Raw genomic sequence first — 12,593 nt, 5'->3', positions numbered from 1 at the left:
ATCATTCAATCTTGGATTCTTATGCTTCTTCTCTTATAACAAACTGGTTTTATACTCAGAATATATTTGTACATAAAAAACCCCACTTGCATGTACCCCAAATGTACATGAAAACAGCAGGGGTGATACCTGAGGTTTAGGCAACTTTCACAAGTACTTTATGTCTGTGATCAATATGTGACGCACAGAAACAGGAGTGAAAGTCTTTGGGACCTGCTTTGGATTAAAACAAGAAACTAGTTCCTGGTAAAATGAAGAAACACGCTGTTCTGTATGTAACTGATGGCATAGGTAGATTTAAGAACTGTAACTAAGGATGATATTTGGCTTATCTGTTTCAAAGTGTGAATAAGAAAGCAGCTTTCAAGATATTTCCTCTTTTATAGCCTTGTGTGTAGGAAAAAAATTGCCACTTGGTGATAATGGTTTAGAGTTTTAGATAAAATCTGAACTGATGCTGAAGTTAACCATTTTGCTTGTTTAGATTGGTGTTAAAAAATCAGTTTATTCAAGTCTTTATATGGGAAAAAAATTGCATTTGGGTTCAGCTAAGTTTGGTAGTCCGGTGTTAGCAACTAGGAATTTTCCAACTGCAGAACAGAAATGGAGGGAGTTGCAAGAAAAAGAAAAGGAGCATTTCTGTTTATTGGAGTCGGAAAATTTTTTAGGGCTTGGTCAAAAGCTCATTGACGTCAGTAGAAAGTCTGTCATTAACATCACCGGGTTTGGTTTTTGGGGCATATGATGGCCCAGATTGTAATCTCAGTTAAATCCGATTCTGTTAGGGAATTTATTCACTAGTATAACACATTCAAGCTGCTCAAAACTGTTTGCATTAAAAGTTTTCTTAACCATAGGTAGTCTTTTTGCCACAACAAAGTAGCCTGTAGAAACAAATATATTTCCTTTATTGCATGTCTTCCATGTAGCTTTAGTCAAATTTTATTGAAATAATTTTTAGCAATTTATGTTCTATTTATAAAGTATATCTTTTTTTCTGAAGTACTGTGCTTTATTAGAGCAGAGACATCAAAATTACTCAAAAAAAAAGAAAATTATAACACAAATAATTAAAAACAATGTGTGTGCATATTTATAGATATATGTATCATGGTCATACCCTCTGAAATGAAATGAAAAAATGAAAACAATGTAAAAATTAAGACTTTTTTAACCAAGTCTGTAACTCACATCACAAGATGATCCAGTGGCTTTTTAAAGAAATAATATTCATTAAACAGCTGAAGTACAAAAATGTAAGGTAATAGGACAGTGAAAAAAAATCCTGGAAAATCACATCAAAATAAAAACTATGCATGTTTACAGCATTATATTTTATGCAGTGTATTACTCTGCAGCAAGCTTTGTTTGGAGACATTGACCTAAGTTTTTCAGGTACAGATGGCATATATTAGCAGAGGAAAAAATGGGTTTGGGAGATGTGTACAGACGGGTAGAGTATAACAAACATGAAAGGAGAAGGAATTTGTGCAGAGAACGTTGCTTTATGTTGGAGGAGATGTGGAGGAGAAGGCTCTCACATTAATGAAGGCAAGCCTGAAGATGCTGGAACCAGTTTTGCTTTCCGTTAAAATTAATGAGTAGACCTCTGTGGACTCTCACGTGAGGAGGGTTGTGTGCGTGTTCCAGGAAGTCACGGAGCTTTGCCATTGTGCTGCCAGGGAAAGTCATTAGGACCACCTTTGTGAAAAATACTATTTCTACAAGAAGTGAAGGTTTAAGACAGAAGAGAATAGAATTAGAAAACAGAAAGCAATTGCTTCATCCTTTATAGATGGGAGAAATGCTTGAACTGTGAGTAAAAACATGTCATATGGTGAAGGACATTTAATGTTTGGTTATTATTTTATTTCTTACAACAACTAGCCAATCAAGGCATTAAGCACTTTATAAAGTCAGGAAATTAATGGTCCTTGTAAAAATTGAAGGTTTTTTTAGAAAGAGAGCTGTAAAAGAACAAACAATTAAAGGTAATCAATACCATTGTTATTAGGAAACCTATGAGAACAACACTTCTTCTCAATTAGGGAAAAACTTTATTTTATGTTTCTCTCTTGCAAGCTGATCTTTGTTCCTTCCAGCCTGTAATCTTGGTTTATGCTTTATGGATAGGCTTTGTTCTGGGTGCTTTTGAAGCATTGCATGCCTTTTTTAAAGGTTTCAAGAGAAGAACAAATAGCAATGAACTCAAAGAACAAAGGATTGTTCTTTCTTTCTTTCCGTCTTTTTTTTTTCCCCCTTCTTTAAGAAAAGAAAGAAATGTTTCATCTTGTTTTTCTCCCCTTTCAGGAAGTTGATGGCAATAAAGTGATGTCTTCATTTGCCCCGCACAACTCATCTACCTCACCCTTGAAGGCAGAAGAAGGTGGGCGTCAGAGTGGAGAGTCCTTGTCCAGCACAGCCCTGGGAACCCCAGAGAGGCGCAAGGGGAGCCTCGCGGATGTCGTGGACACCCTGAAGCAAAGGAAAATGGAAGAGCTCATCAAAAACGAGCCAGAAGGTAAGGCCTGGGAAACTGGCCAAAATTTTCTGTGTTCTTTTCTTTTCTGCAGATCCTTTGGATACATATACTTTTTAGTCTTGCCATTTTCTGCTCTGTTCGCTTTTCCTGGTTAGCAGAATTTAAGATGTTACCGTTCTTGTCTACATTAGAGGTAGATTTTGTCAGTGTCCCATCATAGCTAACATTTTTAGCTTTTCCCAAAAAAGAGAGTCTAGAGGTCTTTTTGTTACAGTTGCAATCTCCTCAGTATGCCTGCATTGAGCTACTTTTAATCACCTGGGGGCTTTTACACCGCTACTCCCCTCTCCCCATTCCTAGAGCTGAAAGAAATATTATCATCAATATCAATGTTTTTGTGACATGATCTAGTGTTCACATCATTATTTGAAAGGTAAGAAGTTAAATTGGGAATTCGTGAAAGCTTTTGTGTGGGACACATTATCCTCTGTTTATCTGTAGTGCAGGTGCTGTACCGACGGAGAGAATGCGTGTGTTCCCTGCATCATGTGTGGCCAGCAAGTTTCAGCTTTGGCTTATAGGAGTCATTTCTGGAGGACTGGTGTCTTTTTGAGACCCTCTCTCCCGTTGGTGGTGATAGCACTTGTGCTCTGTGGGCTGAGACTAAGATGAAAGATGAAGATTTTTAGTTTTTGCCTGTTTGGGGCAGAGTCAAAGTCCTGACTGGAAGATGAAGTTCTCATCATGTTCTCCATAGATATCCACATGCCTACTTACAGCTGCCTTTTCGGGGCACTGCGAGCCGATTGTATGAACATACTGAGCCTTGTTTCCTAGTGCACAGTAATGAGACACTATTTTCATTTACACTCACCTATCCTGTTGTGCAAATCTATTTCAGATGCTTTAAAGCAGGGCTCTCAGGGCCAATCTCAGTGCTGAAGCATGAAGTGACAGCACCTACAAGAAAATCTTAGGACAACCTTGCATACTAGAATGAAAGTATGGATACAAACACGCTGGCACATACACAAGCATGACAGGATTGTAAATTAGGCTTTTCTTGACTGGAGTATGCAGTAAGGATCTGCTGGGAAACAAATTACTTGTCTAAGCATTTTTTTAATATTACTTACAGGATTTCTTTTGCTTTTAGGTTGACATAACGGTCAGTGCCATAACATACATGGTGCCTTTGGATGGAAAAGATCGGGGGGGAATGGGTGGGAAGGAGACCAGGCTTTTATCTGAGAGAGGAAAGAACAGCGAGTTCTGGGCAATGTATAAATACTCTGTTGAGTATGAGGTTGTACAAGCTGCACAAACTCCATTAAGGAAAGGCCACAGATAGACATGAGAATGGTTACAGAGCTTGTGCATTATCTCAGCTCTACTAAAATGAAAATATACAGTACAAACAAAAGATCTACAGCTTTGTGAAGAGATTGGGAGAGAGAGGAGGGGGAGCAACTGAATGTTGGGCTTTGCAAATGCATGCAACAAAAAATCTTTTCTTCCCTCTAGCCATTGTTCTATTGTCTTTCAAAGGCCATTAAATTGAACAGCAGGTTGTGATGAAAATTTCATTAAGACCTAGTTAAATCATTATGAGGGTGCCATATTCATGTCTCTGCTTACTCCCCATCCAGGAAAAAATGAATAGGAAAGAGTTGAGCTTTTTTTCCCTTTCTCCTTAAAAGCGAACTAACAAAAGTTCAGAAGTTAGAAGAGAATGGGAAATGGGACATGAAACAAAAGGAGGCCAGAGAGGTGAGCTGGCTAGGAAGAAAATTAGACTTGCATAAGAGCACTGAAAGGTAGTGAGGGACAAATACATCATTTTGACAAGCCTCCCTCCCCCTTCCCTTCAGCCAACATGGTTGTTTTTAGAGTGGCTAATTAAAAAATATATATTTCTGGGTGCAGATGGCAAGACTGTTCTTAAAGGTCCTCGACAAATGCAAGTCTTTCTCCCTAAATGAGTTATATACTGATGCAATACAGTGTCTTCTCTGCTTGAACTCCAGCAGAAAATTATTGTCATGTCTTCTTCATGTAGTGCTAAAGTAAAATTGTCAGTCATCACTGGTTGCTAGTCAGGTAATTAGCATATTAATGAATTTCCCTGTGAATAAGATGTTACAAGTGGGAATCTTTGATAGTACATGTAGGTAAAAATGCAGCAATTTGTGATAAATGCATATTTCAGTAATGATTTTTAGTCTTGCTAGTTTGTAAACCTTTGTGAGATGGAGATCAAGAATCTTGGTTAAGCTTTGCTGCATTATGTCAACAAGAATAATATAATACTTTATTTCCCTTTGGGAAGAAAGGGAAACATTTGCACCAGTAGTTGAGGTTTAATTAAATCAATTTCCTGTGAATCTTCCAAAGACCAGATATGAGCCAGATTCCCATTTCTCTATGTACTCAAAAGTTTATATATTATTTAACTTGTACAATGGGCTGTGTTTGCTCTCTTTTTATTGTTTGAAATAGTCTTCTGAATTACTGTGGGAAACGTGCTTTTGAAGCATTCTCTCAAATGGCCTGTTTCTTCAAAATCAGAAAAAAGAGAAGGGCTGGATAGACAGCTTTAGGTCTCAATTTAAACCTCCTATCAGGCAGGGACAGGGCTTCTCTTTTCTGAAATGGTCTTTAAGGACAAGTGAGATATTCCAAAATATTGATAACAGGTTTGACTGTTTCTAAGAAAATTTATAGATACAAGGTAAGCGGTATTCTTAAATTATGTTTGTTAGAAAATAAAAGTAAAACTTAGTAAATTTTGTCAGTAAAGGACAAGAATTTTTACATTTTAAACATACGGCTCAGAGTGCACCAATGCACACATGTACATATGCACATATGTAAACACATTCCTGTACTCACACATGAGCTGATAAGGGAAGCATCACTCTTCATATAAATGGTTTTCATGTAGATTTGTTGTATATATGCTCTTGGTGAATGTGCCCTGTAGGAATCCATGCTACCTAATTTTCCAAAAGCTCATCACTTCCTTTTCCTCCTTAGATATGGGGGGGAAGGTTGTTTTTATAGGGATTTATACTTAGCTCTAAAGCTCCACGATTTACCCCCCTTCCCCCCCCCAATTTTGCCATTTTCCTGTTGCTGGATGAAAGTATGTGATTGACAATGAGTCATGCTGACACAGAGATGTAAGTGTTTCAGTGAATCTAAAACTTGTGGAATTTTACTCATTACTAATACAGTGCTCATTTTTCTTCTCTCAAATTCTGTGGAAAGTCCTTATATGCAGCTTTAGTATTAGGCCCCCAAAGGCATAAACCTATTACTGAAGTCACACAATGTTATTTTACATGAAACATTCTGTCCTTTCTAACTTGTGCTTCAGAAGAGGAGTCAGTCCCTTTTTATTCCTGGTATACAATAATGAAGATAATGGAGTGGGTTTGGAGAAGCCTTATGCACTGTGGCAGACCTCAAGCCCTTGCCCCGAGGGTCGTCTGCCGACCATGGGATTCCTTTTGCAGCTAAAATCATTAGGAGAATGAGATACAGGCATGTTTTTCTTCTGTTTTCTTCAGGCATCAGAGGATGGCAGAGACTCTCTGTCTGTCTGTTCTCCTCATTTGTAGAAATGAAATGGAAATCTCTTTGAAGTCACTGAGCTTGACACAAGTTTGTGAAAGAAAAGACCAAAGCAACCACTTAGCTTTTCCTTGCACTATTAATGGGATTGGATTGCTGTATTTTAATTTATGGCCTGTGCTTGTGGAAAATTAAATCTCTGAAATCTCTGTAGCCTTTCCCCTAAATGTATGGCTTGGCTTCTGGAAAAGAAAGAGGCAAACAAGTAAATTCCTTCTTATTTTTAGAGTAAGCTGGAGTACTCTTTGATTCTTTACATCTCCTAATTTTCATTAAGAATCAATCTTCTTTTTCCATTTTGGCAGTATATATTTGTAACAGGTTATGTATCTGTTCGTCTTTAAAACCTTATCAGTGGGTCTTCTGAGGCCAGATCCATGTTGTTGTATGGAATTAGTAGGAGTTCTGTATAAAGAAGGATCATATGAACAGCTATCTGACAACAGAGACTGACCACATGAGCTTGTGCGAGTACAGGCATTCATCTGCATGGCTCATTCTTCCTTGGTAAGGACCTCTGAAACTCAGTTCAGTTGGGCTGTTTAAACGAGTACTTTGAATTTTCTGTGAAGTCACGTACACAAATATACATACCTACCCACACACATATGTATAAAATATATTATATGTATTTAGACATAAATATATATGAACACACACACACAAAAATTATTCATTTATTGTGCTTCATATTTTTCCTGCTCCAAAATTTTGATCTTGCAGTCCTTTGGTCATCAGAGGGGGAACAATTAATCTCAGCTGTTTAGTAAGAAGGGAATACATGTGTTTGCAGAGCTTTAACAGGCAATGTGAGTACTAGATCTTCATGTATTATAGTAGGCAGCAATACTATAAGTAATTACTTGTCGTGAAAAAAGGAATGAGAAGAGCCTCTTGGGCATGATTTTTGTCTTCTGAACATACCCCAAAGGCTATTTGTATTTGATGTTTAAGTTTACATCATAAATCACAACACCTGTTAATGTGGTAATTTAAATGACTGTTGTTCAAGCAGTTCTGTAACCTATAAAAGTGAGCCATACTGAATTCAGGCTCTGTAGTTGAAGTATCTCCTAACATTATCAAACTTTTAATCAGCAAATCTTGTAAAAAAAAATCAAGAGGTCTCCCTCTTTTTAAGCCACAAATTCCAGCACGGGCCATTCAGGGGCACAAGAAGGGTGGCCTTTGAAATGCAGACTCTTGTTTTTAAATCACATCTGATGAGATGGGAAGAAATAAAGTGCACGGAGTCGGGAAAGGCCTAAGGATACTGTAATTGGTTGAGGTTTAAAATTCTTTTATTTGGTTCTTCACTGCCCCTTTGACAGAGTACATGTTGAAGAGGCTTTGTAATGCTTTTCCACTGAAGGACAAACAAGGGTACTTTGCAGTTGAGTACTTTCAAGTTTTGTTCATACACTCCTGCTGCTGTGGAGGGAAGCTTCAGGTGCCTTGTGGTTCCATGTTCATCTCTGCAGTCTGTCACCAGAAAATGTGTCTTTTCTTGTAGAGCAGGCCAGCATCAAACTTCCATGTGCTTCTTTCAAAGACCCTGCCATATGGAAATATGCCTTCATATACTGCTGATACAAAAAAAACCAATTACAACATTTGAAGGATTAGGTTTGTGAAATAGGCCTATGTGAAGAGAAGGCCCTGTTAAATACTGTAGCTTAAATCTTTATTAACAAGTGCTTTAACTCTAGAACAGAGGTAGCCTAGTTTGAAGCCTTGCCAGCTCTGACTTGCTCAAAGTGAAGTTTATTCATTTGTTGCCTTCAGTGTTTAAGTGTTTTCCTTCCCAACAGTTTAGCCTGATAGTCACGGTTTATTTCAATGGATGTTTTCAAAATTTGCTTAGATTCCCTTCCAACTTTCTCTTCTTACATCCTCAAAGGTTTTTAGCTTTTGGATTTTTCTTCTTCCTTTTGATAAAGGCATCTGAGGTGCTGATACAGCATCTTAAATATAGAAGAAAGCATTATGGTCAAGTGAGATACAGAAAACTTGTGCTTTTGGAGAGAAGATGCAGTCCCTCTCCCCCTCCCCTGTTCAGAATGAAAGTCTTCTCTGATGAATCTCTACAATTAAAATTTCTTTCTAGGTTATGTTCACTCTATAATACTGAACAAGCAGGAGCCAAAGCAAAATGCTTTCTCTTTTCACTTTCCATCTTTAACAACACAACATAAAAGTGGTTCAGTTAGGCAAAAATAATTTTTTGGTCTCCTGACTGCCCTTTATTCCCCAGGTAGCCAGACTCCTCACCAAGTGTGATTCATATCAGTAGGGGTTTTCAAAACTTGCTGTCACTTTTGCCCCCACATCACTTTACTGTGCGTTTCCCCTGTTGTATTCCACCTAGATCAGTTTGCAGTTTTTTGTGTGCTCTCGTTCTTTTAAAATTTTTTTATTATTATTATTTTATTTTTCATTTCCCCCTCCCGTGGAAAAGCCATTAGCTTTCTGACCTTCATTACAGTCCTTGGATAACTGCTGGAGAAACCTCTGCCCCAGACTGTAATACCCAGATGTACATGGAGGAGTGTGCCAGCTCCTTCTGTGTGCTCATGTGCCGCAGCTTTCGGGGATGTCATTTATTCAAGAGTGAAGAGCAAGCCACCTGTTTCTCAGGCCTCTTGTCCCTCATATTAAAGGTTCAAGCCCTTACTGAATAGTAACATCTTAATCTGGGCAACATACACACCATTTAGCTGAAACCTGTTTGTCGAGCTAGCAGGATTTGTGCGATTTTTTTTCCCCTTTCTCTTACCCCTGAGGCACTTGTCACAATCATGCATTTTAAAATTAATCAGACCTCCCAGGCTTGTGTGACTGTGTGGTTTAACATGAAGAAGTGGATATCAAGCATTTGCCCTAATTAAATAGGCCTGCTTGGTTTTGTTCTAGTGGATGCTTGGTCTTTTTTTTAATAAGAGCTGCTTATGGAGGAGGCACGGCCAGCTCTAGAGTTAGTGGAGAGCACACTTCAAAGTTTTCCCCACCACCTGCGCCCGGGATGCTGAGACCTGAAGGGCTCCCTTCGTTCTTTCTTAACAGCACAATTTGTGGGAAGTGAGGGAAGGGGGAAATACAGCCAAATGAGCGAGAGAGCAATGGGGGAAGGAGAGGTGAGGAGCTGGGACGAGCATGTGGATTGGCTGTTGAAGTTGATTAAGATGACCTGTCATCCTGTCTGATTAGCTTTAGATCTCAGTCTGTGCCATGAGCTATTCACAAGGCTGTCTTGTGTCTTCTGTTTACCAGAAGCAAGGGAAAGCCTCTAGTACAGCAAGGAGCAACATTTGCAGCAACTCCCACTTGCTTGTTTAGCTAATGAAGTAGCCTTGTAAAAACACTCTTTAAGTTTGGAGCTGTTGCTTACTTTTATTAGATACATGTCTGTTTAACATTGACATTTTTGAGGTGGTTTGAGGGTTGCCAGCTTTACACATCTGTATACATCTCCTGCGTTGTGCGTAAGCTGTACTGGGAAGATAGAATTCCTTTCAGCATCTTTCTTTCTCATACAGTTTAATTGTATTGTGGTTTCTGCATTGCCTCAGGAGAAAATGTGCTATATGTGTATGATTCCTATTACGTATGAATTCAAAAAGTGCTCAAAAACCAAATAAAGGAGAGTTGGGGGGAACTCTCTGCCCTAAGCACCCTAAAACCTGTTACACAGTAATTAAGGACTGATAGCATTTAGCAATTCAGCAAGTTAATTTTAGCCAAAAAATAGTAGAAAATTTGGAACAGTCAACATTTTTAGACAAAATGTTTGTTTGGAAATGAAAATGTTTAAGATTATTAATCTGAAAGAGAAATGAAAACATTTCAATTACGATTAAATAAAACACTTTGGGTCAGGTAGAAACAGCTTTTCCCCTGACTTGGTTTGGCAGCTAAAATGAAAAAATGCGAACTAGTCAAACAAAAATGAGTTTCAAAACCTGGTGAGGGTTTTGGGGGTGTTTTTGTGTCTAATGACCTGAGAAGGACAAATGAACAGTTGTTATAAAGACACTTAAATATATCTGAATGTTACACACTGTGGTTTTGAGGGCAATCTGTAGTATTAGTCAGAAAAGCTTTCAAAATTTTATTTCCTCCAAATGTGCAAATTTCTCTGCCTTCTGAAGCCTCAAGTTGGCAAAGTTTTGCAGCACCTAGGGCATTTTTTTTTGGAGCAGATTTTGGAAGGTTATCATGCATTAGATGTACTTGGCCTATCTTTGTACCAGAGACCTCGGAGTCTGTTCTAGAGGGCCTAGAAATCTGCAGTTGGTACACCCCAGAATTCTGCTTCACTTTCTATTAAAATTCTTGCAGTCCAGTACACAGCAAAATGAAAAGCTCTATTTATTTAATTCTGTAACAGTTCAAATTGCTGAAGTAAAACCCAGCAGGTAGGATGATATTCCATTGATTTAAAAGTTTACTGTACATCCATGCACTAACTCACTGCCATCTTTCTCTTCCTCTCCCAGTATTATTATTCCTATTTTATTTTTAATTTCAAACCTTGGCACAACCCAAATGTAAAGAACATACTGACACTGCTAAGCATCTGTCTGGTGCTCGACAGCATCATAGAAACCCTTCCAGTGTTTCCTCTGGGTTGCTATTGGTTATTTAACAACACAATGCAAATGGTGCAGTGTGGGTGTACGTGAAAAGGAAAGAAAGGTTGAGGTGGGGGGAAGGAGCCCTGCACGGGTAAATATGTCTTTCATCATATCTTTTGTTTGGTCTGTTTGATGTGTGCTATTCAGTAGTCAGTAGAAGTTGTTTGATGGTTCTGCAAAAGGGTAAGAAACCTTTTCTTAAACTTCTATTCTCCTGCTTTTGTCTCAGTCCGTAAAGTTTTCTGCTTTTGTTTTTCTTGCTCCACTTTGTTGTCACCTGTCTGTTGTTGAAGGGGTTTTGTTGCTGCTGTTTGGCTGATGTGAGGTAAGCTGATACTTAGGAATTGCTCCTGATTGGGGAGCTTTCTTGTACAGGTGAAGTGGACTTTAGAGAGCTTATGAATGATGTGCTGCCCTGGTCTTTAGGGCAATAGAGCTCTTTCAACCTTGTGTTTTAATTTATTTATTTAGCTAGAGGATGAAAGTGAAAAGTGAATGAAGAGAAAAATCAGGCTGTGCTTTCTGCTGGAGAATGCCCTGTTAGCAGTTGTGTGACTTGGTAAGGCTTTCTGAGATGTTTAGCCTTGATTTAATTCTTATTTAAGATCTCTCCTCCCAGCACATTAATATAATGTCAATGTAGAATGCATTGCATGGTGTAATTACTGGAGAGAGCAGTAGTTGGGAAAACAGACGGTAATTGAACACATGGCTGTTTATTACAACAGGACAGTGCTCCTACGCTGGTATTTAGGGCATTAATAGGGAAGAATTGATTTGTTGTTTTAAGATGAATTCAATCACTGTTGCTTAGGCCTTTGTTTGTTCAGGCCGAGTTATGCTTTGTTTGTGTTATGTGCCCAAGAGGTTTACACACCACAGCATGGCATTAGTCATGCAGAGGGCTTGGGAGCAGAGAGCCATTTAAATGAACAAAGGACATTTTTCTTTTTGGCTCTGTTTATCTTCCTCTCCAGTTTTGTTACCCTCTAATCTATCTCCATCTCTCTCTCTCTCCCTCCTTTCCCCCCCTCTCCTTCCCACCCCAAACATTTCTAATCAATGCAGAGGTCCTCCCACTTTCTTCCTTCCCCCTCTGCTTTATTCACCCTCCTGGAGACAAATGGAGCTGTGACTGACAGGTGGCAACACAGGGTTGTGGCATGGGGTAAAAGGTGTCAACAGGAGTGGTGGCTTCAAGGTTTTGCAGGGAAGAGCTGGGGTTGGGGGCTGGAGGGAGCGAGGATTGCTTCCAAAGTGAGCAGAGAGGAATGAGCTGTACCCTGCACGTCTCCACTCTGGAGGGAACGTGTGCACCTTTGGTGGGTCCTGCTGGCTCATGCTCTGGATGAGCCCTATGCAGGGCACATCCTGGGACTGAATGAGCATCCTGCTCTCTTCTCACTGATGCAGGTTGGAGGGAGGAAGAGAAAACCATCTGACTGAAGTTGAATTCCTGGTCTCCCTGTTGTGAGCAGCATGGTTTATATTTTAGGCTCATTGTACTTGAGAGGAATCTCATCTTGATTTATTTCTGAGTGTGGGAGAGTTAATGGACACTTCAGGGTGATGTGGGCCAAATTCTGCTCTCAGATACAAGTTCATCACTCCCACTGAATATGCAAGAACTTTAGGTAGGCAACGTTTGACCCAATACAGGATTTGTAAAGAACCCAATGTGACTTGGTTTTTTATCCCTCTACAGAAGGGATTAGGCTTGTTCCTAGAAGGAGCAGCATTAAAAGAACTGAAAGGTAACAACAGCAAAGTCTGTATGGTCACTAACTGGTAGAAACTTTTATTGCCTAGCTGGTAAGATACTTCTATCTAAGTACAATAGT

At 39.1% G+C, this 12,593-nt stretch overlaps 1 protein-coding gene across 15 annotated transcripts in view; it reads left to right on the top strand.

Moving 5' to 3' along the window:
• SOX5 (SRY-box transcription factor 5) overlaps positions 1-12,593 on the top strand; it is a 613,432-nt gene that overhangs the window by 392,313 nt on the left and 208,526 nt on the right. For all 15 annotated transcript variants that reach the window (XM_032105155.1, XM_032105160.1, XM_032105153.1 and 12 more), the window contains one exon: positions 2,311-2,521. In XM_032105155.1, the coding sequence (XP_031961046.1) occupies positions 2,311-2,521 (211 nt within the window). The remainder of the gene's footprint in view (positions 1-2,310; positions 2,522-12,593) is intronic.

The sequence above is a fragment of the Corvus moneduloides genome, chromosome 4 (genome assembly GCF_009650955.1).
Source record: "Corvus moneduloides isolate bCorMon1 chromosome 4, bCorMon1.pri, whole genome shotgun sequence".
In the NCBI taxonomy this organism is placed as follows: domain Eukaryota; kingdom Metazoa; phylum Chordata; class Aves; order Passeriformes; family Corvidae; genus Corvus; species Corvus moneduloides.
This window is presented reverse-complemented; position numbering and strand designations above follow the sequence as displayed.